The sequence below is a fragment of the Mirounga angustirostris genome, unplaced genomic scaffold (genome assembly GCF_029215605.1).
Source record: "Mirounga angustirostris isolate CCGP_5_RB_7025 unplaced genomic scaffold, mMirAng1.0.hap1 SCAF_4, whole genome shotgun sequence".
In the NCBI taxonomy this organism is placed as follows: domain Eukaryota; kingdom Metazoa; phylum Chordata; class Mammalia; order Carnivora; family Phocidae; genus Mirounga; species Mirounga angustirostris.
The window spans coordinates 189,937,762-189,959,205 of record NW_026991712.1 but is presented as its reverse complement, the minus strand read 5'-3'; the positions used below and the strand labels follow the sequence as shown (position 1 = coordinate 189,959,205).

At 50.7% G+C, this 21,444-nt stretch overlaps 1 protein-coding gene across 3 annotated transcripts; it reads right to left on the bottom strand.

The window, feature by feature from the left end:
• Positions 1-12,494: 12,494 nt before the first annotated feature.
• HES4 (hes family bHLH transcription factor 4) lies at positions 12,495-17,411 on the bottom strand. Of its 3 annotated transcripts, none has more exons than XR_010411159.1 (4): positions 16,978-17,411; positions 16,787-16,874; positions 15,165-16,685; positions 12,495-12,710 (listed from the first exon to the last, which is right to left on the bottom strand). XR_010411159.1 is itself a non-coding variant. In XM_045898977.2 (4 exons), exons 1-4 carry the CDS (start codon positions 17,260-17,262, stop codon positions 16,300-16,302), a joined length of 690 nt encoding a protein of 229 aa, XP_045754933.1. In that variant the 5' UTR covers positions 17,263-17,409; the 3' UTR covers positions 16,169-16,299. The 3 variants fall into 3 exon arrangements, 2 of the variants coding, with proteins under 2 accessions (XP_045754933.1, XP_045754934.1); XM_045898977.2 differs by lacking the exon at positions 12,495-12,710 and having other exon boundaries at positions 16,169-16,685; positions 16,978-17,085; positions 17,155-17,409; XM_045898978.2 differs by lacking the exon at positions 12,495-12,710 and having other exon boundaries at positions 16,169-16,685; positions 16,978-17,073; positions 17,155-17,407.
• Between the last annotated feature and the right edge of the window lie 4,033 nt (positions 17,412-21,444).

Here is a 21,444-nt window from a genome sequence, read left to right as displayed (position 1 = left end):
CTCGCTCTGACAGCAGGACGCACTCGGGTCGTCTGCACGTCCTCATTATCGGTCTTTGTCACCTCGCGTCCTGGAGGCTCCGTGGTGGTGCCACACTATGGTTTTAATTCACGTTCCTTTGGTGTTGGCCACGGGCATTCCTTTTCTGTGACGGTGTGTGTCTTCTTGGTGCTTCCGCCATTTCTATGTGCCTCTTCCTTATGATCTATAGGGCTTGTGCATTCTGGGTAAGAATTATTTATTGATGTCTGTGCGATCAATATCTTCTCCCTCAGTTTTGTCTTGTCACTCTCTTCACAGTGCCTTTTGATAAACAGAAATTTTATTTTATTTTTATTATTAAAGATTTTATTTATTTATTTGACAGAGCAAGAGAACACAAGCAGGGGGAGTAGCAGGGGGAGAGGGAGAAGCAGACTCCCCGCCGAGCAGGGAGCCCAACATGGGGCTCGACCCCAGGACCCTGGGCTCATGACCCAAGCCGAAGGCAGACGCCTAACCATCTGAGCCACCCAAATGCCCTGATAAAAAGAAATTTTAAAATTTTAATATAGTCCAAGTTATCAACAACTTCCTTTACATTATTATCTTTTTCTGTCTGTTCTTTTTAAAAAAGAATTATTTCATTTATTTTTAAAGACTGATTTATTTACTTGAGAGAGTGAGAGAGCACGTGCGAGTGCAGGGAGGGGCAGAGGGAGAGAATCTCAAGCAGACTATGTGCTGAGCGCAGAGCCTGATGCAGGGCTCCATCTCACCACCCTGAGATCATGACCTGAGCCGAAATCAAGAGTCAGAGGCTCAACCAACTACACCATCCCAGCGCCCCTCACCTTTTCTGTTCTTTTAAAGAACTCTTTGCCTGCCCCAAAGTCATAAAGATTTTGTAAAGATATCCTTGCACATTTGTTTAAAGCTTTGTTATTTTACCTTTCATATTGGATCTGCAACCCACTGGTGTTGATTTTTGTGGATGGTGAGTGATGGGGATCCTGTCATACTTTTTGTTTCCATATGGACACCTAGTTGGCCCAGTGCCACATCAAGGCTCGGGGGCACACGTGGTGGGTCTATCTGTCTACTGAGACACAGCAGCACAACCCCACGTGGGGTTGGAGCCCTGCAAGGTGAGAAGTTTGGAGGGTTTAGGGCAAGAGCTTTTCAACAGTTGCCCAGGCTGCCCTGGGAGAAGAGAATACAGAGCTTGAAGGGAGGCAGGGAGGCCAGCTCTGAGGCTGTGGGGAGGGAGCAGGTGGACTAGGGTGATGGAGGGAAGGGTCTTCCCTGAAGACATGCAAGGACTAAGCTCCACCCTGAGGCCCTCATTTCCTCCTCTCCCACCGGATCATGGAGGACCTCCTTGTAGGGGGCAGTGGAGGGGGATGTCTGCTGTAAGATGAGGAAACCAGGCCAAGCTCTATAGCATCAGGATATGCTCCACAGAGATGTTACATCGCGGGGGAGACCTGGGCCAGGGGGAACAGATGGACAGATGGGCAGTCAGACACACATCCCATGGAGTGGGGATCAGAGGCCCAAGCAGGAAGAGGTGCGCATGGAGAGAAGGCAGCCTGCTGTACCCCTGGAGGCCACCTGAGGGCACCAGGACTCCACTGGAAGCAGACAGAGCTCAGCCCCTCCTGCCCTCCTTGCTCTGGTCTGGGAGGATGGATCCTTAGGGGATGCTGGGCCCCCTTTCCTGAAGCCATGTAGTCCCCTTTGAGCCCTTGACCTTGCGACAGTAGGCACTCAAAAATAAGAGAGTAAGAGCCAACTTTTAATGAGTACCTATTTATGCCAAGCAGTATGTTTTACACAGATTATGGGCTTTTAACTTAAAAAAAAATAATTTTAGGGCGCCTGGGTGGCTCAGTTGGTTAAGCGACTGCCTTCGGCTCAGGTCATGATCCTGGAGTCCCAGGATCGAGTCCCGCATCAGGGTCCCTGCTCAGCAGGGAGTCTGCTTCTCCCTCTGACCCTCCCCCCCTCTCATGTGCTCTCTCTCTCTCTCTTTCTCTCTCTCAAATAAATTTTTTAAAATCTTTAAAAAAATAATTTTATTGAGGTATAATTTACATACAATAAACTGCACATATTTGAGTGTGAAATTTGCTAAGTTTTGACATTTGTGATGCCCAGGAAGCCATCACCACAATCCAGAGAGTGAACATGCCCATCACTCCTAAAGCTTCCTGTGCCCTGGGTGATGCCTCCTTCCCCTACTCTCAAGTTAACCATCAGTCTGCATTTGGTCACTATAGTTAGGTGACATTGTCTAGAACTTCATGTAAATAGGATTATAAAGTATGTACTCATTCGTACAGTGCAGAACAGTACAGTATGTCTGAGTTCTGTGACTCAGCATAATTTGAGATTCATCCATTATATTGTACCAATAGTTCTTTTTTTAAATAAGGATTTTATTTATTTATTTGAGAGGAAGAGAGAGCATGAGTGGGGAGAGGGGAAGAGGGAGAGGGGGAGAGAGAATCCTAAGCAGGCTCCATGCCCAGCACAAAGCCTGATGCAGGGCTCGATCTCACTGAGATCATGACCTGAGCTGAAACCAGGAGGCAGAGACTCAACCAACTGAGACACCCAGGCACCCCTCTTTTTTTATATATTAATACAGAGTATTTCATTGTTCGATATACCACACTTTGGTAATCCATTCACCTGCCAATGAACATTTGGTTTATATCTAGTTTGGGGCGATTAAATATAAAGCTGCTGTGAACATTTGCGTTTAAGACTTTGCATGGACATGTGCTTTCATTTTTCTTGGGTAAATACTTAGGGTGGAATGGCTGGATTATATGACAGGTATATGTTTAACTTTTAAGAAACTGCCAAACTGTTTTTTAATGTAGGTACAATTTTTCATTCCCATCAGAAATGTTTGAAGGTTCCAGTTGCTCCACATCCTTGTCAACACTTGGTATGATTGGTCTTTTTAACTTTATTCCAATAGATACACAGTGGTGTCTCATTGTGAATTTAATTTTAATTCCCTTAATGACAAATGATGTTGAGCATCTTTTCATGTGTTTATTTGCCATTCATAGATCTTCATCTATGAAATGACTGATCAAATCTTTTGCCCATTTTCTTAATTGGGTTACTTGTTTTCTTATTGTTGAGTCTACAGAGTTCTTTATATGTTCTTCATATAGGTTCTTCATCAGATATGTGATTTGAAAATATTTTCTCCTAGTCTATGGTTCATCTTTTTGTTTTCTTAACAATGTCTCTTGAAGAGCAGAGGCTCTTAATTTTTTTTTTAAGATTTTATTTATTTATTTGAGAGAGAGAGAATGAGAGACAGAGAGCATGAGAGGGAGGAGGGTCAGAGGGAGAAGCAGACTCCCTGCCGAGCAGGGAGCCCGATGCGGGACTCGATCCCGGGACTCCAGGATCATGACCTGAGCTGAAGGCAGTCGCTTAACCAACTGAGCCACCCAGGCGCCCGCAGAGGCTCTTAATTTTGATGAATTCCAATTTATCCATTTTTCTTTCATGGAATTTTTTTTTTTTTTTTTGGTGTTGCAGCTAAGAAAACTGCCTAACCAAAGTTCACAAAGATTTTCTAAGTTTTCTCCAAAAAGGTTTATAGTTTTAGATTTTGCATTTAGGTCTATAATCCATTTTGAGTTATTTTGTGTATATGGTGTGAGGTAGAGATCCAAGTTATTTTATTTGCACGTGGATGTCCTGTTGTTCACATACTATTTGTTGAAAAGCCCTCTTTCTCCACTAAATTGTCTTTTCAACTTTGTTGAAAATCAACTGACCATACAGGTATGGTTGAGTCTATTTATAGAATTCTAGGTTAATAGTTTTGACTTTTAGTATTTTAAAGATGTTGTTCCACTGTTTCCTTGCATGCCTTGTTTCTTTTTTTTTAAGATTTTATTTATTTATTTGAGAGAGAGAGCGAGCATGAGGGGGGAGGGGCAGAGGGAAAGGGAGGCAGGACCAGAGCCGAAGGCAGGCACTCAACCGACTGAGCCACCCAGGCACCCTGCATGCTTTGTTGCTAACAAGAAATCTGCTGTAATTTTATTTTTGTTTCTCTATATATAACATGCCTTTTTTTTCTCTATCAGCTCTTAAAACTTTCTCTTTGATGCTGTTTTTTGCAGGGAGGGGGTTAACAGCTTTATTGATATATAATTCACACAACATACAATTCACTTATTTAAATTAAATGTTTTTTTTGTATAGCCACTGGGGTGTGTAATCATCACCATAATCCAGTTTAGAACATTTTCATCATCCCACAAGGGAACCCTGTGCCCACAACTGTTGCCCCCTATTCCCCTCAACATCCACCCCAGCCCCCGGCAACCACTAATCTGCTTTCTTTTTTTTTTTTTTTAAAGATTTTATTTATTTATTTGACAGAGAGACAGCGAGAGAGGGAACACAAGCAGGGAGAGTGGGAGAGGGAGAAGCAGGCCTCCCGCTGAGCAGGGAGCCCAATGCGGGGCTCGATCCCAGGACCCTGGGATCATGAACTGAGCCGAAGGCAGATGCCCAATGACTGAGCCACCCAGGCGCCCCACTAATCTACTTTCTATCAATTTGCCTATTGTGGGGCTTGATAGTATACTGATTGTGTGACTCTCAAGCCTTGAGATGCATCAGATGATCAGAGCTGCAGATCAAGCTGACAGAGTGCCCCTTCTGGATTCCAGCCTGTGTTCAGGCCTTGCCTCGGGCTCCCCAACAGAAGGGAACAAACAGGGCTCTATTATGGTGTTCCTGGGCCTGGGGTACTTTTGCCTTTGTGGGCCCCTTCCTCCCTTAAAAAATGATTGAAAATTGGTGCGCCTGGGTGGCTCAGTCGTTAAGCGCCTGCCTTCGGCTCAGGTCATGATCCCAGGGTCCTGGGATCGAGCCCCGCATGGGGCTCCCTGCTCGGCGGGAAGCCTGCTTCTCCCTCTCCCACTCCCCATGCTTGTGTTCCCTCTCTCGCTATCTCTCTGTCAAATAAATAAATAAAATCTTAAAAAAAAAAGACTAAAAATTATACTTGAAAAAAAAATTGCCTATTGCGGACATTTCACGTAAATAGGATCACACAATACATGGCTTTTTGTGACTGACTTGTTCACTCAGCATAATATTTTCAAGGTTCACTCATGTTGTAGCAGGTATCAGTGCTTCACTCCTTTCTATCGCCAAATAATATCCCATTGTATGGATATAGCTCATTTTATTTATCTATTTATCAGTTGATGGACATTGGGTTATTTCCACTTCTTGGCTATTATGAATACTGTTGCAAGAACATTTGTGCACAAATTTTTGTGTGGACATGTTTTAATTTCTCTTGGGTGTGAAACTAGGAGTGGAATTGCTGGATCAATTGAGGGACTTCCAGATGGTTTTCTAAAATGGCTGCATCATTTTACATTCTTATCAACAATGTAAAAGTGTTCTAATTTCCCCACAAGTTCACTAACACCTCTTACTATCTGTACTTTTTTAAATTTTATTTTATTATTATTTTTTAGGTAATCGCTACATCCAATGTGGGGTTCAAACTCATGACCCTGAGAGATCAAGAGCCACATGCTCCAACTGAGCCAGCCAGGTGCCCCTCTGTGTTTTTAACTGTAGCTATTCTAGTGGGTATGAAGTGGTACCTCATTGAGGTTTTGATTTAAATTTCCATGATGACTAATGATGTTTCTTTTCAGGTGCTTATTGGCCATTTATATATCTTTGGAGAAATGTCTGTTCTGATTTTTCACCCATTTTTTTTTAGTTGGGTTATTGAGTTGAGAGTTATTTATACACTTTAAATATATATATAGATATAGATAAAACACCTATCAAATATATTTATATATTATACACATGTTATGCAATGTTTCTCTCCTACGTCTTTCACTTTTTTTTGATAATGTACTTTGAGGCATTTTTAAATTTTTATGAAGTTCAATTTACTTTTTTTTCTTTTGTCACTTATGCTTTTAGTATCATATCTGTAAAGGCTTTGCCTTCATCGCCCAAGATCATTTTCTTCTAAAAATTTTATAAAAGTTTTAGCTTTTCCTTTTTTTAAAATTTTATTTATTTATTTGAGAGAGAGCAAGAACAAGGAGGAGAGGCAGAGGGAGAGGGAGCAGCAGACCCCCCCACTGAGCAGGGAGCCTGACATGGGGCTCGACCCCAGAACTCTGGGATCATGACCTGAGCTGAAGGCGGACACTTAACCGACCGAGCCACCCAGGTGCCCCAAAAGTTTTAGCTCTTCCATTTATGTGTAGCATCTATCTTGAGTTAATTTTTGTGTATGGTGTGAGGAAAGATGTGGATAATCAGATGTCCCGACATTTGTTGAAATGCCTATTCTTTCCCCCATTGGACTGTCCTGGCATTCTTGTTGAAGATCAATTGACTGTAAATATGAGGGCCTATTTGCGATCTCTCAATTCTATTCCACCAATCACTATCTCTAACCTCAACCTCATACTAGTGCCACACTGTCTTGATTACTGTAGCTTTGCAAGGAGTTTTGAAATCAGGAAGTTTGAGTCCTCCAGCTTTGCTCTTCTTTTTCAAGACTGTTTTGGATATTCTGAGTTGCTTGAATTTCCATATGAAAATTTTTAAAGATTTTATTTATTTATTTGATATATATAGAGAGAGAGTACAAGCAGGGGGAGCAGCAGGAGAAGGAGAAGCAGGCTCCCCGTGGAGCAGGAAGCCTGTTGTGGGGCTTGATCCCAGGACTCTGGGATCATGACCAGAGTCAAAGGCAGTTGCTTAACCGACTGAGCCACCCAGGCACCCCTCCATATGAATTTTAGAGGAGCTTGTCAGTTTCTGCAAAAATCTTAGCTGGAATTCCGATAGAGATTGCATTGAACCTAAAGATCAATTTGGGAAGTATTAACATCTTAACGATATTTAATCTTCTGATCCATGAACATGGGATATCTTTTCATTTATTGATTTTTTAAATATCAATCTTGTACCCTGAATCCTTGCTTAATCCATTTATTAGTTTTAATAGTTTTTTTAGTGGATTTCTTGGGATTCTTTATATATAAGTTCATATCATTTGAACATAGACAGTTTTACTTCTTCCTTTCCAATCTGGGTGATTTTTATTTCATTTCCTTACCTAATTAGCCTAACTAGAACTCCCTACACTGCTGGACAGAAGTGGCAAGAGCAGACACCATTGTTTTATCCCTGTATTGTAGCAATTTGATTATGTGGTTCCTTGATGTAGTTTTCTTCAAACTTTTTTTTTTAAAAAGATGTTATTTATTTATTTGACAGAGAGAGAGCACAAGCAGGGGGAGCGGCAGGCAGAGGGAGAGGGAGAAGCAGGCTCCCCTGGGATCATGACCTGAGCCTTCTGGGACTCCAATTACATGTATACAAAGCCACTTCAAGTTGTCCCACAGCTAACTAATGCTCTTTTGTCTTTCCTTCTTTTCCAGTTTTTAAATGTTTCAACTTGAATAGTTTTTATTGTTATGTTTGCAGTATTTTAGCTTCTTGAGCACATGAAGTGTGACTATCACAACCATTTTAATGTCCTTGTCTACTAATTCTATTATTTGTGACATTTCTAGGGTTCCTTCCAATTGATTGATTTTTCTCCTATTATGAGTCATATTTTCCCTGCTTCTTTGTATTCCTGGTAATTTTTTACTGGCTGCCAGTCATCATGAATTTTAATGTGTTGGTGCTGAATATTTCTGTGTTCCTATAAATATTCTTGGGCTTTGTTCTGGGGCACAGTTGAGTTACTTGGAGACAGTCTGATGCTTTGGGGTCTTGTTCATAAGCTTCGTTAGACAACACCAGAACAGCACTTACCGTAAGGCTAATTATCCCTCACTACTGGGACAGGTCCTTCTGAATACTCTACCATGTGCCCTATGAATTATAGGCTTTTCCAGTGTGGCTAGAGGTGACCCTGTGTGAACTCAAAGGATTTTTCTAATTTTTTTCTGGTGGTTCTTTTCCTGGCCTTGAGGACTTTCTCTCAGCATGTTCTAATCAGCCTTGAGGGAGACCCTCTGCAACTCTCCATAGTTCTCTCTCTGGCACCTCTTTTCTTGCTGACCCTAGCTGCACTGGTTCTCCACCACTGCCCATAGAAGTCTGCTAACCTTGGGGCGCCTGGGTGGCTCAGTTGGTTAAGCGACTGCCTTTGGCTCAGGTCATGATCCTGGAGTCCCGGGATCGAGTCCCGCATCGGGCTCCCTGCTCTGCAGGGAGTCTGCTCCTCCCTCTGACCCTCCCCCCTCTCATGTGCTCTCTGTCTTTCTCATTCTGTCTCAAATAAATAAATAAAATCTTAAAAAAAAAAAAAAAAAGAAGTCTGCTAACCTGCCTGGCTTCCCCCTCCCTGCAGTTGAGGCCTGGACACCATCTTCTGGCAGTCAGCTGGGACAATACAGGGCTCACTTCATTTCTTTCCCACTTCTCAGGGGCCACTGTCTTTCAAGCCTGCTATTTCATATATTTTGTCCAGTTTTTTAGTTGTTTTAGGCAGGAGGGTAAATCTGGTCCCTGCCACTCCATCTGTGGTGGAAGCAATTGTTTCTATGCAGGTTATTTATTTTATTTAATTTCTTCAACCACACAGCACCAGAGATAAGTAGTATTATTAATCCTATTTTACATTTGAGATTTTGTGACTTGCCCAAGGTCACACAACTAAGTGACAGCAGAAATAAAATTCAACCCCAGTCTGTGCTAGAAGCCTTCCCTGAACCACTCCTGTGATGACAAGACCTTGAGGGGTTGCCCAACACAGGAGCCCTACGCGAAGATTGTGGATGTAGGGTGTATGTCTGTGGCCTTCCCAAACACAGAGCAAACTGAAGGAAGTTCAGAGACATGGGAGAGAAGGTCTGAGTCTGTATGTCTTTGTGGGAAAGGCCCTGGCCACCCCTGAGGGGGTTCTCTATCTGTGACCAACTCAGTCTGTATCTCTGACCACGGGATTGTGTCTCTCTGGCTCTGCATGTTTGTCCTCCTCAATTATCTGCCTAGGTGGAGCTGATTTCTAGGTGGCACAAGGCACCTCTGGAAGCCCAGAGGCAGGTGCTGTTCTGGGAATAGCTGGTAACTGCTTCGCTCCCCGTTTCCTTGTCCAAACTTCCCCCGATGCCACATCGCAAGCCTGAGGGGACTGTGCACCCCAGACTCCAGTGGATGGCAGCCAAGAAACCCACAGCCTGGTCACACATGCACTCACAGTCGCAGCCACAGGCCCTGCAGTTATAGCTGCCAGCTCTAAGCACTTCTTGGGGACTGGAACATTCCAGCACTATCTCATTCACTCCACACAACCCTCCCAAGTTCCAGGCTGGGGTGGCCCAGACATTCCCCAGGGTTCTGGGCTTCATGCTGGGTGTGTAGGTCTCCCCACCCAGGAAGACGCTGCCTTGCTGCATTTGGGCAAGAAGTCAAATTTGAGGCTGAGGCTGAGGCTCACGGTGGGGGGGGGTTCATTTGAGGAAGCCCACTGGTCCTCAGGCTCCATCCTCCCAGCTCTCTGTGCCTGTACACCAGGGAGGTCCCCGTATGTCCATCTGGGGAGGGTCCCCTGTGTACCCTAGTGCCAGGGATCAGCCACATACACATGGGAGGATCAGCCTAGACACCTGAAGCTTAGTTTCTGCCCTCCAGAGGGGTAGGTATTTGCCCCTGTGACTTCTGGAAAGTCAACAACAGCCTCCTGCCACCAATCTACTTAGTAACAGTAAGCTCTGGTATTTTAGTCCTTGGGGGTTACTATAACAAAATACCATAGACTGGGTGGCTTAACAACAGAAACATATTTCTCACAGTTCTGGAGGAAGTCCGAGATCAGGGTGCCAAGAGGGTCTGATTTTCATGAGGGCCCTCTTCCAGCTTGTGGATTGCCACCCTCTCAGTCTTGTTACCTGGCAGAGAGTGAGTGCAAGTTCACATGCCCATGTCCCTTTTATAAAGACACCAATCCCATCCCATTACAGAGGGCACTACCCATGTGACCTAATCCCCTCCAAAAGGCCCCATTTCCTAATGCCATCACCTTGGGGGGTAGGTTTCCACATATGAATGGGAGGGAGAGTCGGTCAGTCTAGAGCACCTGGTCTCTGCTCAGGAGAAGTCTGACCAAAGATTTCCAGCTCTAAGTGGGCAGACTGGTCAGTTCAGATTCTGGGTGGTGACTCATACCTCTTAATTTTGCAAACCAAATCCCTAGAGACACATTCATGGAGCTTTTTCTCTTTTCCTAAAGCTGAACAGGAGAGGAGGAAATTGCTTGTTGACACCACCGGATGATGGCCGGTTCTACCCAGCATTTCATTCAGAGACCGGCTCTGGATGTGGAAAAAGCAGCTCAGCCAGAGCTTACAGAACACCTTCTTGACCCTGGCTGCTAGGGGAGCTGAGGTCCATGGCACCGCAAGAACAATGAGAGGGGAGGGTCAGGAGCCCAGTCAGCCCACAGCCCCTCTGGGTGTATCTGCGAAAGCAGTGGTCAGCTCGTAAGTGGGAGGGTGAGAGTGGGAGCTGGGGGAGGGCAGTGCTGCCTCCCTACCCCCAGGGGCTGCTGACCTCTCCCTCACTGTGTTCAACAGGGCAAGGGGTGCTGGGGGGACCCAAAGTGAGGGGAGGGGTAGAGCTGGAGAAGCCCTCCTTCCCACCAGCCTCTGTCTGGTTGGGACAAGCAGCTGCAGGAAGGTTCCCCTCTCCCGGCCCACTATGTGGGTAAGGATGAGAGGGCAGGGGCTGGGATGTTCCTGCTGGTTCAGGTGTGTGCACCTCCCTTATAGTAAGGTCAGGGGTTGATGAGGGCCAGGCATAGGGCTTCAGCCTTCCAACACTGACCTTCTACTCCTTGCTGAGCTCCTTTCTCCTCACACAGGCATTGGGACTCCTCACTCACAGAGGAGGCCCAGGAGCTAAGCCCAAAGCTACCAGGTGGGTGTCAGGGTCAGGTGGGACACCAAGAGGAGACACATTTCAGGCAGCAGCAGACAAGTACTTTTTGGTAACCATGGTTACCAGGCTGCAGACAGAGTTGATGCACCCCACTCAGGGTGCAGGGCAGTGTGGCCCAGGAGTTTCACAGTGCCAGGGCCAGCTGAGGCCAGGCCCACCCACAGTGGGGGTACTATGGCTCTCAGCAGGTAGCATCTCTCACACCTGTCCTTGTCGGAAACCTGGAGCCTATGACTCCCCAACCCCATGCTCTGATCCAGGGTGCCCTATCAGTTACTGCCACAGAAATGACCCCCAGCTCTCCTGGATCCCTCAGGGGTAGACCCGGACTGTGGCTCATCAGCACCACGGCAGGGCCCTGGGCCTGTCCCTGCACCCATCCAGTTGGGGCTTGCTAGGAAACTGCTTCCAGGTCAAAGTCAGGCCAATCCACTCTCTGCTTATGACAATAGTTGCAGGGACTATTTCTGGGGTTACTCTCACCAAGAGTCCAGTCCTCACCTCCACCTAACCTCTTCCACAATTCCATTCTCAGGAAGGCAGTTGGGGGCAACTGGTGACTGTGAGTACATTAGTTGTTTATTGCTATTGTTATTTAAGTTTTACAACTTATTGTCGTTGTTGTTATTTTCAACTTATTGTTATTTATTGCTAACAAATTAACCTACAGTTTAGCAACTTAAAATGACAAAACGTTGCTTATCTCACACAGTTTCTGAGAGAGAGAAATCCAGGAGCTGCTCACCTGGGTGGTTCTGGCTCAGGATCTCTCCTGAAGTTGCTGTCAAGATGTTGACAGTGGCTGGGATCTCACCTGAAGGCTCAAGGAGTTGGAGAATCTACTTCCAAACTCACTCTCCCTCAGGTCCACACTGTTGGCCGCTCCATAGTAGAGACAGCTGGCCTCTCCCAGAGTGAATGAGGTGACAGAAAGAGACACAGCAAGACGTACTTGCAAACTAACATTAAAGAGATATCACATCACCTCTACAGGGCCCAATCGGTCATGAGGGCCAACCTCAGCACATTTACAAAGCTGCAAACCAGAGGGGGATCACTGGTGGCCTTCTAAGAAGCTGTCGACCCCAGGGCCTGTTTCCTTGACCATGGCACATCCCAGGATGGAAATAGTCCCCAGCGCTCCAGGGAGCAGCGACAGAGCACAGCTGTGGGACACTTTAGGTTCAGCTTCCTGCTCTGGAAAGCTTGCCAGGTGATGGGAGGAGGCTGCGGAGGCCTGGAGATAATCAGGGAAGCACTGGAGCTTTGGTCGGGGAGCTAACACAAACCAGGGCTCCATACAGCCCAGCCCCCCCCCCCCCCCCTCTGAATTTCCAATTGACCGCAGTTTCATGGGCCGACTTCTGTCACCATAGGGACCGATTCTTTCTCCAAATTTCTAACACCCATGATTTGCTGTCATTGTTCAGTCCCCAAGCCCTGGCCCCACAGGCAGATAGGACACAGACACACAGGGATCCCATACCCACAGAGGCAGGCAGTTCTGCTGACCATGCACATGAATTTAGCAAACATTTATTGGCTCTTGGTCTTTGCCAGGAACTGGGCTGGAAGGAGACCCCAGACACTGAATGAGACTCCACCTCCCGGTGGAGGGGAAATGATCAGGAGGCCTTCTAGCCTCCTCCCCAGGAGGAGGTCCTGATTCCTCCCCCACCCCTACCACATAGCCTTGACAGGAGAAGGTGCTTCATCTATTATTCAGCAGGAAGTGTCTGTAAGACAAAAGCCAAGATAAAAATAGCTGGGTGGGTGGCTACAAGATCAGGGACAGGGAAATAACCAGGAGCCCGTCTTGGGGCAGTGAAGGAGAGGGGCGGAGCAGGAAATGGGTGGAAGAGTGGGGAGGGTAGGAAGGAGAACCCCTGGTGTGAGGGGGTTACTCCCACGTTTAGGCCAGAAATCTCCCCACTGAGGTCTGTAGGAAAGCACTTGAGGGGGTCCACTGGACTGGGTGTGGGGGGAGGTGGGGTTCCTTCCACAGCTGGAGACAAGGATGCTGTTTGTTTTAAGATTTTATTTATTTGACAAAGAGAGCAAGAGAGCACAAGCAGGGGGAACAGAAGAGGGAGAGGGAGAAGCAGGTTCCCCCACTGAGCAGGGAGAGGGTTGAGGGACTCGATACCAGGACTCTGGGATCATGACCCGAGCCGAATGCAGACGATTAACCATCTGAGCCACCCAGACGCTGAGGATGCTGTTCTGAAGACCCAGGTGCCCTCAGCTGCTAAAAAGGGGCAGCCTGGGGAGAAGACCAGCTTCAGCCTGAGCTGTGCTTCCTCAGACCTCCCTAATCTAAGCAAAAACGACACCCTTCTCAGCCAGAGGTGCCTGTGGTGGCTCAGCTGGTTGAGCGGTTAAGCAGCTGACTTTAGCTCAGTTCATGATCTCAAGGTCCTGGGGTGAAGCACCCCCACCTCCACCCCACGAGCCCTGAGTCAGGAGTCTGCTTGTCCCTCTGGCCCTCCTCTCTCTCACACACACACACATACACACACACATGTGCACGCTCTCTCTCAAATAAAATATCTTAAAAAAAAAGACACCCCTCTCAGCCACAAAAAACAATGGAATCTTGCCATTTATGACAACATAGATAGACCTAGAAGGTATTATGCTAAGTGAAATAATTCAGACAGAAAAAAATAAATACCATATGTTTCACTTATACGTGGAATCTATAAAACAAGACAAGCAAACAAACAAAAAATACTCTTGGGGTGCCTGGCTGACTTAGTTGGTGGAGCATACAACTCTTGATCTCGGGGTTGTGAGTTCGAGTCCCATCCTGGGTATAGAGATTACTTAAAAATAAAATCTTAAAAAAAAAAAAATACTCCTAAATACATAGAACAAACTGGTGGTTCTCAGAGGAAAGGTGGATGGGGGATGGGTGAAACAGGCAAAGGGGATTAGAAAGTACACACTTCCATGTATATAATAAATAAATCACAAAGATGAAAAATACAGAATAGGGAATATGGGCAATAATCCTGTACCCTGACAGATGGCGACCACTCTTAATAGTGGTGGCCACGGTCTATGGTATGCAATTGTCGAATCAGTGTGTTGTGCACCTGAAATTAATGTAACACTGTATATCCACTATACTTCAAAAACCCTTCCCAAACCTCCTGACTCCGTCTTTCATTCAGTTACTCAGGTCAGTATGAATCCAACTGTTCCGAGCAGGTGTTGGGGACAAAGTGAGTGACAGACATGGCCTTAGCCTCTGGAGCCCACAGAGCCTGGGATGGCTGCCTCCAGTGGGAAAGTGGGGAAAGAATTCCAGCGGGGAGGTTGAGTTCAAAGGGACAGACAGCAGGAGGGAGCTTGCCTGTCTGAGGAACTGTGTGTGGTCCCCCACAGGGCCTGAGAGGTCCTTGATGGGTCCTCATTCCAAAGCTCCCTTTGGCAAGTGTTGAGATTACCAGAAATAAGAAGTAAAATGTGGCATGGGAGTGGGGGTGGGAAGGACAGGAAGTAAGGCAGGGAGGGAATGGGAGCCCATGGATCTGGTCTAGAGTTATCACTGCCCTGTCATGGGAGGAGGGAGAGCATGATGGCCCAAGTTCCAGGTGATTTCCCCAGGTGGCCCTTTTTCCTTTAGCCACACAGGCAGGGAGGTCCCTCTTTTTCCTGCAGGATGTGTGGGCCCCAGCTTTGTACAGACCCTAAACACCCCCCTACCCACCCCCCAGGCTTCACATCCCAAAGCACCCCCCCCCAGCTTCTGCACTGAGGCCCTGAGCAGCTCCCCTTTCCCAGCCAAGCTGAGCTAGCTTCAGCAATAAACCCTGTGCTAGTCTCCTGCCCAAGAGGGCTTCCCAGGCATGATCAACTATTCCTCCCCCACATTACTGCTGATGCCACAGCTCTGAAGAAAGAAAACCTTCCTTCAGAGTTCCCCTGGGCTCCCCCAGGGCCAGGATCACAGAGTGTGTCTATGTCCAAGGATACAGTACCTGGCCCATGTGGTTGCCACCATCTAGGACCACTGACCCAGGCCACTGAATCTTGGGGTGATGGGCAAAGAAACCAGAGGGCAGGGGTGACTTGCTTGGTGGGGATCTGGAGGTCCCTGCAGGAGAGCCCAGGTGAATCCTGCCTGTGACACAGCCATGGAAGCCACTGGAGGAGAAGCAGGCTAACCTCTAGCAGTGACTCACCCTCTTTCTCCTTGATGGGCCCTGGCCAGGCAGGCAGCCGGCAACCATCTGATGAATTCAGCTGCACTTGGGAAATAAGTCTTGGCTCAGCCTCAGATGGGCTCAGGATGAGACACTCCAGTCTCAGCTTGTATGACTCAGATCACCCCCTCATTACAACCGGAGTCCAGTGCCCAGCAGCAGCTCAGGGAGACCTGGGACCGCAGGACGGCGACTCCAGGGCTGATGTCCAATGCGCTCAGCATTACTGACCAGGACTGTAGGGCTGCCACATAGCGGGTGCTCAGAACAGAGGCATGGGCAGGATGACCCTCCAATCTTTCCCCACCAGGGGGGAGACCTCCCCTCCCAGGGCACACAGCAGGACTGGACTCTGGTAGGAGAGTTACCCACCCCCCAATCTTGGCACTAAGTGCTCTTGGCCAGTCTTGCCCCAGTTCCCTGTCTTCAGAACTCAGTCACCCTCTCCTGCGGGCACTCGTCTCCTGACCAGACACTGGCCTGGGGTAGGCTCAGTCCAGGCAGCTTTGTGTTGAACCATGAGAATAAAGTAGGAAGCGGACCAAGCCAGACCTGAAGCCTCAGGGCATGATCACCTCTCGCCATGCCCAGTGGCCCAGGACAAGAGTGTGACAATGTGTTCACCTTCCAAGGTCCACAGGAGTGGGAGTGGGATAAGGTACCTTAAAAAACAAACAAAAATCCTTGCCCAGTGATGCCACCGGACTGGTTTCCAACATTGGGATACGTTGTGGGAAATGTGATGACTGTCACTTTCCTGAGTGGCTTCCCACATCACCCACACTTCCAGGAGGGTGGCTGGCTACTGCACAGAGCCAGGTCCACTGACCAAGCCCTGGGCTAGAGGACCGGCCGGCTCGGGGTACAGAGCCTGGGGAAGGGCCACCCGTAGGCCCACCCCAGAAGTCCAGCACAACGCAACCAGCAGAGCCCCCCACCCCCACCCCAGAACTAAGGGCTGAAAGAAACGCCAGACTAGAGTCTTCACAAAGACAAAAAAATATCAAAACTCTCTCGACGTGGCCTCTGGGAACAAATATTCTCTGGTACACTCAGCAAAGGCCACGGCCCTAGAACAGGGTGCAGCCCCCGTTACAGTCTGAGGGTCGAGGCCTCACCGCAGCCACGGCCTCCATGGCGCGCCCCGGTTCTGCAGCCCCGCCCTAGGGGCGTTGGGGGGCTCCCCAGTCAGGCCTGGAGGGAGCCGCAACGCGAAGGCAGACCCAGGGCGCAGCAGGGGTAAGGGGCGGTCGAATGCTAGGAGCGGCGGGCAACCGGCGTAGACCTCGGGCGCCCGGGCCTCCGCAGCGGGGGACGGTGGAGCCGGGCGGCGCGACGGCCCCAGCTGGCCCAGGCAGGCGGCCAGGTGGCCAAGCAGGCGAGAACGCACGTCGGCCGGGACGCCCTCGCAGCCGGCCAAGAAGCGATTCACCTCCGCTAGACACTCATTGAAGCCGGCGCGGTACTTGCCCAGGACGGCGGGGTCAGCGCTGAGCGCGGCTGCGGGGGCGGCAGGGGACAGGCGGTCGGTTCCCGCTGGGGTGGTCTTGTGCGCCTCCCGGTCACCCCCCACACACACGCCGCTGCTGCCCGCGCCTCACCTGTCACCTGCACACGTCGCAGGCTCTGCAGGTGCCTCACCGTCATCTCCAGGATGTCTGCTTTCTCCAGCTTCGAATGGCGGGAACTCTGGGGGTAGGGCGGGTGGAGGAGGCTTGCAACCCATTAGTGCGCCAAGACTTGCGAGCTCCGCACCTCCGCCCCTCGACCTCACCTCCCGACCCCCACTTACATCCTTCCTGAAGGCGTCCAGGATGAGGGTCTTGAGCTGCGCGAGGCTTTCGTTGATGCGCGCTCGGCGCCGCTTCTCCATGACCGGCTTGGAGGACTGTGGGTCGGGCTGTGGCTGAGTCCCGCATCCGTCCGTCCCACCCCGCGCCTCCCAACCCACGCCCCGCCAGGTCCCCACCTTTCGCTGCTCCGCCGCGCTTCGGGGCTTATTCGGGGTTCTGTTGGCGCTGGCCGGCGCTCCTGCCAGCGGCGAGGCTCTCGGCTTCCCTGGGGTGTCTGCAGGCATGGTGCGCGCCCGCGCCTCCGGAGCCAGGCGGACTGCGCCGCCGGGGGTGGCGGGCGCGTGGCGTCCCTGCTCTTCTCAGTCAGGTCCCAGGCTGCAGGCCCGCGCGAAGAGTTGCCAGCCGCTCGGCTATTTAAGGCCGCGCGGCCGCAGGGTGTGTGAACCCCGCTCGGCATTCTTTCCCACACTCTCGCCAGCCAATGAGAGGCTGCGCTCCGCCCGCCCGCCCCCGCCGCCCCCGCCCCCCGCCCCCCGGCCCGGGCCCTGCGCTGGGCCGCCCGCCCCGGCTGCCACCCCCGCCAAATGTCAGTCACGCCTAGGCTCCCTGCCCACCAGCCCGGCCCGCGACAAAGGCAAGCAGAGGCGCCCTGCCCGCGCCCGCCTCTAGCGACGCCGGGACGAAGCGGGAAAATCGCCGGGCCCCCTCCTCTGCGGCCGCGTCCCGAGCTCGGCGCCGGGACGGGGCCTCTTTGGACTGCCCGGGGCAGCGCATCTCCCGGGCTGGGCGCGAGGCTCCCGTTCAGACCCAACGGGGCCCGGGGTGGAGATGGGGCGCAGAGTTCGCGGCGGGCGGCGCGGGAGATCTGAAAGGAGAAGTCGCAAGGGGGAATTGGGTCCGGCGCCCCTGAGGAGTAGGCGAGGCTTGGCCCGCGTGCCTCTACCGTTTTCCTCCGCAGTCGCGGGTCCGCGCTCGGGGCCAAGGGTCTCTGCACAGCCTCATCTGACCTGCCGCGTGCTCGGCCTCTCAGGACCCCCACCACCTGCGCACCTACTCAAGGCCTATTACACAGTGAACGTGGAACACCAGCCTCTGGGCAGGAGAGAGGTCGGCTGGCTGAAGTCTTGAGGCAGGCAGGGTGGTGTCACAGGACAACTAAATTATGGCATAGAACGATGAGGGTGATATTGCAGGACAGGTAGAGCGATGTCACGGATCAGGCAGAAAGATGTCACGCACCAGAATGTAAGGGTATCACTGGCCAGGCTGGCAATGCCACCAGATAATCAGAGGTGACTTCTCAGGGTGAAGGGCAGTGATGATACAAGCCAGATGAGGTGATGTCACGGAGCTGCAGATATCCCACTTTTCCAGATCACACAATAGTGGGCTAAGTATCAGCAAAGTAGGGCTCACAAAAAATGAGCAGCAATTGTTAAAACCTGTTTATTTTGAAGTGGCACAGCGGGAGAAACAGGACTATATTATTTGCCTGTTCGATATTGTTTTCATTTTGAATTATGTCACAGGGCCATAGTCTTTTGAGTACTCGGGGTCCCCAGTCCACCGTGGCCTTGCAGCAGTGTGGCATCCATCCCATAGACATTTCCGGAGGCCCACTGTGGGCCTGGCCAGCCGCTGGAGCTGGGGAAGCCCCTCCTGGGGCTTCTAATCAGGTGCTGGGGGAGATGGCAAGCAAAAATAATCATTCTGTTATAAGTGATAGAAATGGGTGGGCTGGGGTGCCTGGGTGGCTCAGTTGGTTGAGCGACTGCCTTCAGCTCAGGTCATGATCCTGGAGTCCCGGGATCAAGTCCCGCATCGGGCTCCCTGCTCAGCGGGGAGTCTGCTTCTCCCTCTGCCCTCTTCCCTCTCGCGCTCTCTGTCTCTCATTCTCTCTCTCAAATAAATAAATAAAATCTTAAAAAAGAAAAGAAAAGAAATGGGTGGGCTGCTGGGGGAGAGGAAGCCCTTCTTTTGATGGGGTGTCCGGAAGTCTTCTCTGCGGTGGGATCTTCTGGGGAGAAGGCAGCTCTGCAAGGCCCCAGGGGGAGGGAATGGCATCCCCAGGGTGGCAAAGGGGCCGTGGGGGCCGAGGGAGGTGGGGAAGGGGCAGGCAGAGGCACAGGGACCTGGAGGCTCCTGACCCCAGGAGTGGTCTGGGAGAGCCTTGGGGGGCTTTTCTGAGCAATGAAGTGAGCCGAATGGCGAGGCTCGATGGGTCAGCTCAACTGCTGTGGGTCTACATAGTGGGTGTCCACGGCTGGCCCCTGTCCCAGTTGATACCCATTTCCGGGTCCCACTCTGGCCCCCACCAGAGGCCTTCTTTCCTTTCTGAGGCTGATTCTAGTGTAGTCAAGCGAAGTCCCCACCTGCCCTCCACCGATGCCCCCCCTCCTGCGGCGCCCGGGCGGGGCATGGGGCAGCTCAGGTCCTCCCCACCACACAATCACTTCTACACAGGCACCTAGATGAGGCTACCCATTTTTCCCCTTTCCCGCCTAGAGGAGCGTGCGGGGGAGTGGAGGGGCCTTGGAAAGCAGCTGGGGTCAGGAAGGAATCTGAGGAGGGGCCACTGCTAGCACAAAGAGCCCTGGGAGCGCCAACTGGTCCAGTGCAGGGGCGGCTGGGACCAGTCCTGCTGTCCAGGAGGTCGCGGAGATTGCAGAGGACAGAAGCCCGCGAGCGCCCCCAGTGGCCACTGGAGACGACGAGTCCTCTTGGGAGTTGCCAGGTGCTGCTGGGCTCTGGGCGGCCCCCAGCCGTGCGCGCAGGTCAGACAGGCAGGAGTTCAGACGGAAAGGACAGGCCTGAGGAACGACGTTCTTGCTATCCTTTCCCTGACTAGTTGTTAGATGGGATGACTTACCTTCCTGTACCTGCTTCCGCACCTGTAGAGTGGGTCATCTATTTATCCCAGGATTATTGGGAAGATAAATGAGATCTATTCTGAAGGTACCCAGCATGTAGTGAGAACTGGGTACATGTCAGCTACCTCGTTGTTACTGCCTCAGGGAAGCGGGTGGGATAGAACTGAACAGAGGGGAGACTGAGGCAGGGAGGAGATGCCTGTACTCAGTTTCATCATATGCCCCATAGTGCTCTCCACACTTTGAGCACCCCCTAGGCTCATCCTCAGAGGCCTGCCAGAAAGGAAAGGATGCTCCCCATCCAGGGTCTCCAGGGGCCTGTGTCTTGGCCTTCCCAGCCTCAGTCCCAGCAAGGAGCCCTCCAGAGGCAAGAGCAAGGTACGCTTTCCCAATATTGTAATCACCTACACCCCCACTGTGTCTTTCCCACAGGGCCACACCCCCACGGTCTGTATGGTCATGTCCCTCTGGGCCCTTGTCCCTCAAACTTTCTCTGTAAGGAAGCACAAACTGGCCCCATGGACAGGCCACAAGGAGAGGTCCCATGGAAAGGCCTTGTGTGGGCGTTGCAGCCAGCGGCCCAGTGGTCTCAGCTGCCAAACACATTAGTGAAACACCTCCAAATGACCCTTACCTGAAGTTGCTGTCGCCACTCATTTCACATCTTCCCAGCTGCCCCTGCATGCTCTGTTCCAGTTCTGGATTCACAGAGTAGGACAGTTGTTTACTATGACATTTGTTACATAGCAGTAGTAACTGGAATAGCTGGGATGGACCAAGCCCTGGACCCAGGGACAGTGGCCTTTTCCTCCCACCCACCCCTTCTTCCCTGTCCTTTTTCCTTATTTTCTTTTCTTTTCCCCAAAGATTTTATTTGTTTATTTGACAGAGAGAGACACAGTGAGAGAGGGAACACAAGCAGGGAGAGTGGGAGAGGGAGAAGCAGGCCTCCCACCGAGCAGGGAGCCCGATGCGGGGCTCGATCCCAGGACCCTGGGATCATGACCTGAGCCAAAGGCAGACACTTAACTGACTGAGCCACGCAGGCGCTCCTTTCCTTATTTTCTTTAGCATTTACAAATGCTCAGTGGCTTTGAACCGTGGCTTTCCATCTGATGAGATGCTTCTTGGGAGCCATCAAAGGCCTGTCTGTCTTCCTGGACCCAGGCCCGAGTGGGCCAAGCCCCAGAAGGCTGATGGCCCAGGGGGCATCTGCAGGGTCCACTGATGGCCATTGCGGGGGAGCAAAGCAGGAAAGTCAGTGGGGGAGTTTGTGAGGAAAGACAGAGGTATCTTCTAGGCCAGACATGGGGCTCTAGCCTCGTGGGGGTGGAGGGCTCACATCTGGCCACTGAAACAGCATTCCACATGACAACATGCAACCCATGTCTTTGAGGGCTTGCGAAGCACTGTTTGTGCACAACCCACCCCCCAACCTCTGACACGGGGATGCCAACTGCATTTACACCCTGGCCCTCACATTCCTCTGGCACATAGATTCCAGTACATCAGAGACACCATAGACCACCACCCGCCCCTGTCCCCCACGCACTCTTCTTAGAGTCTGCTCCCACCTCTCCTGCCAAGAGGCATCAG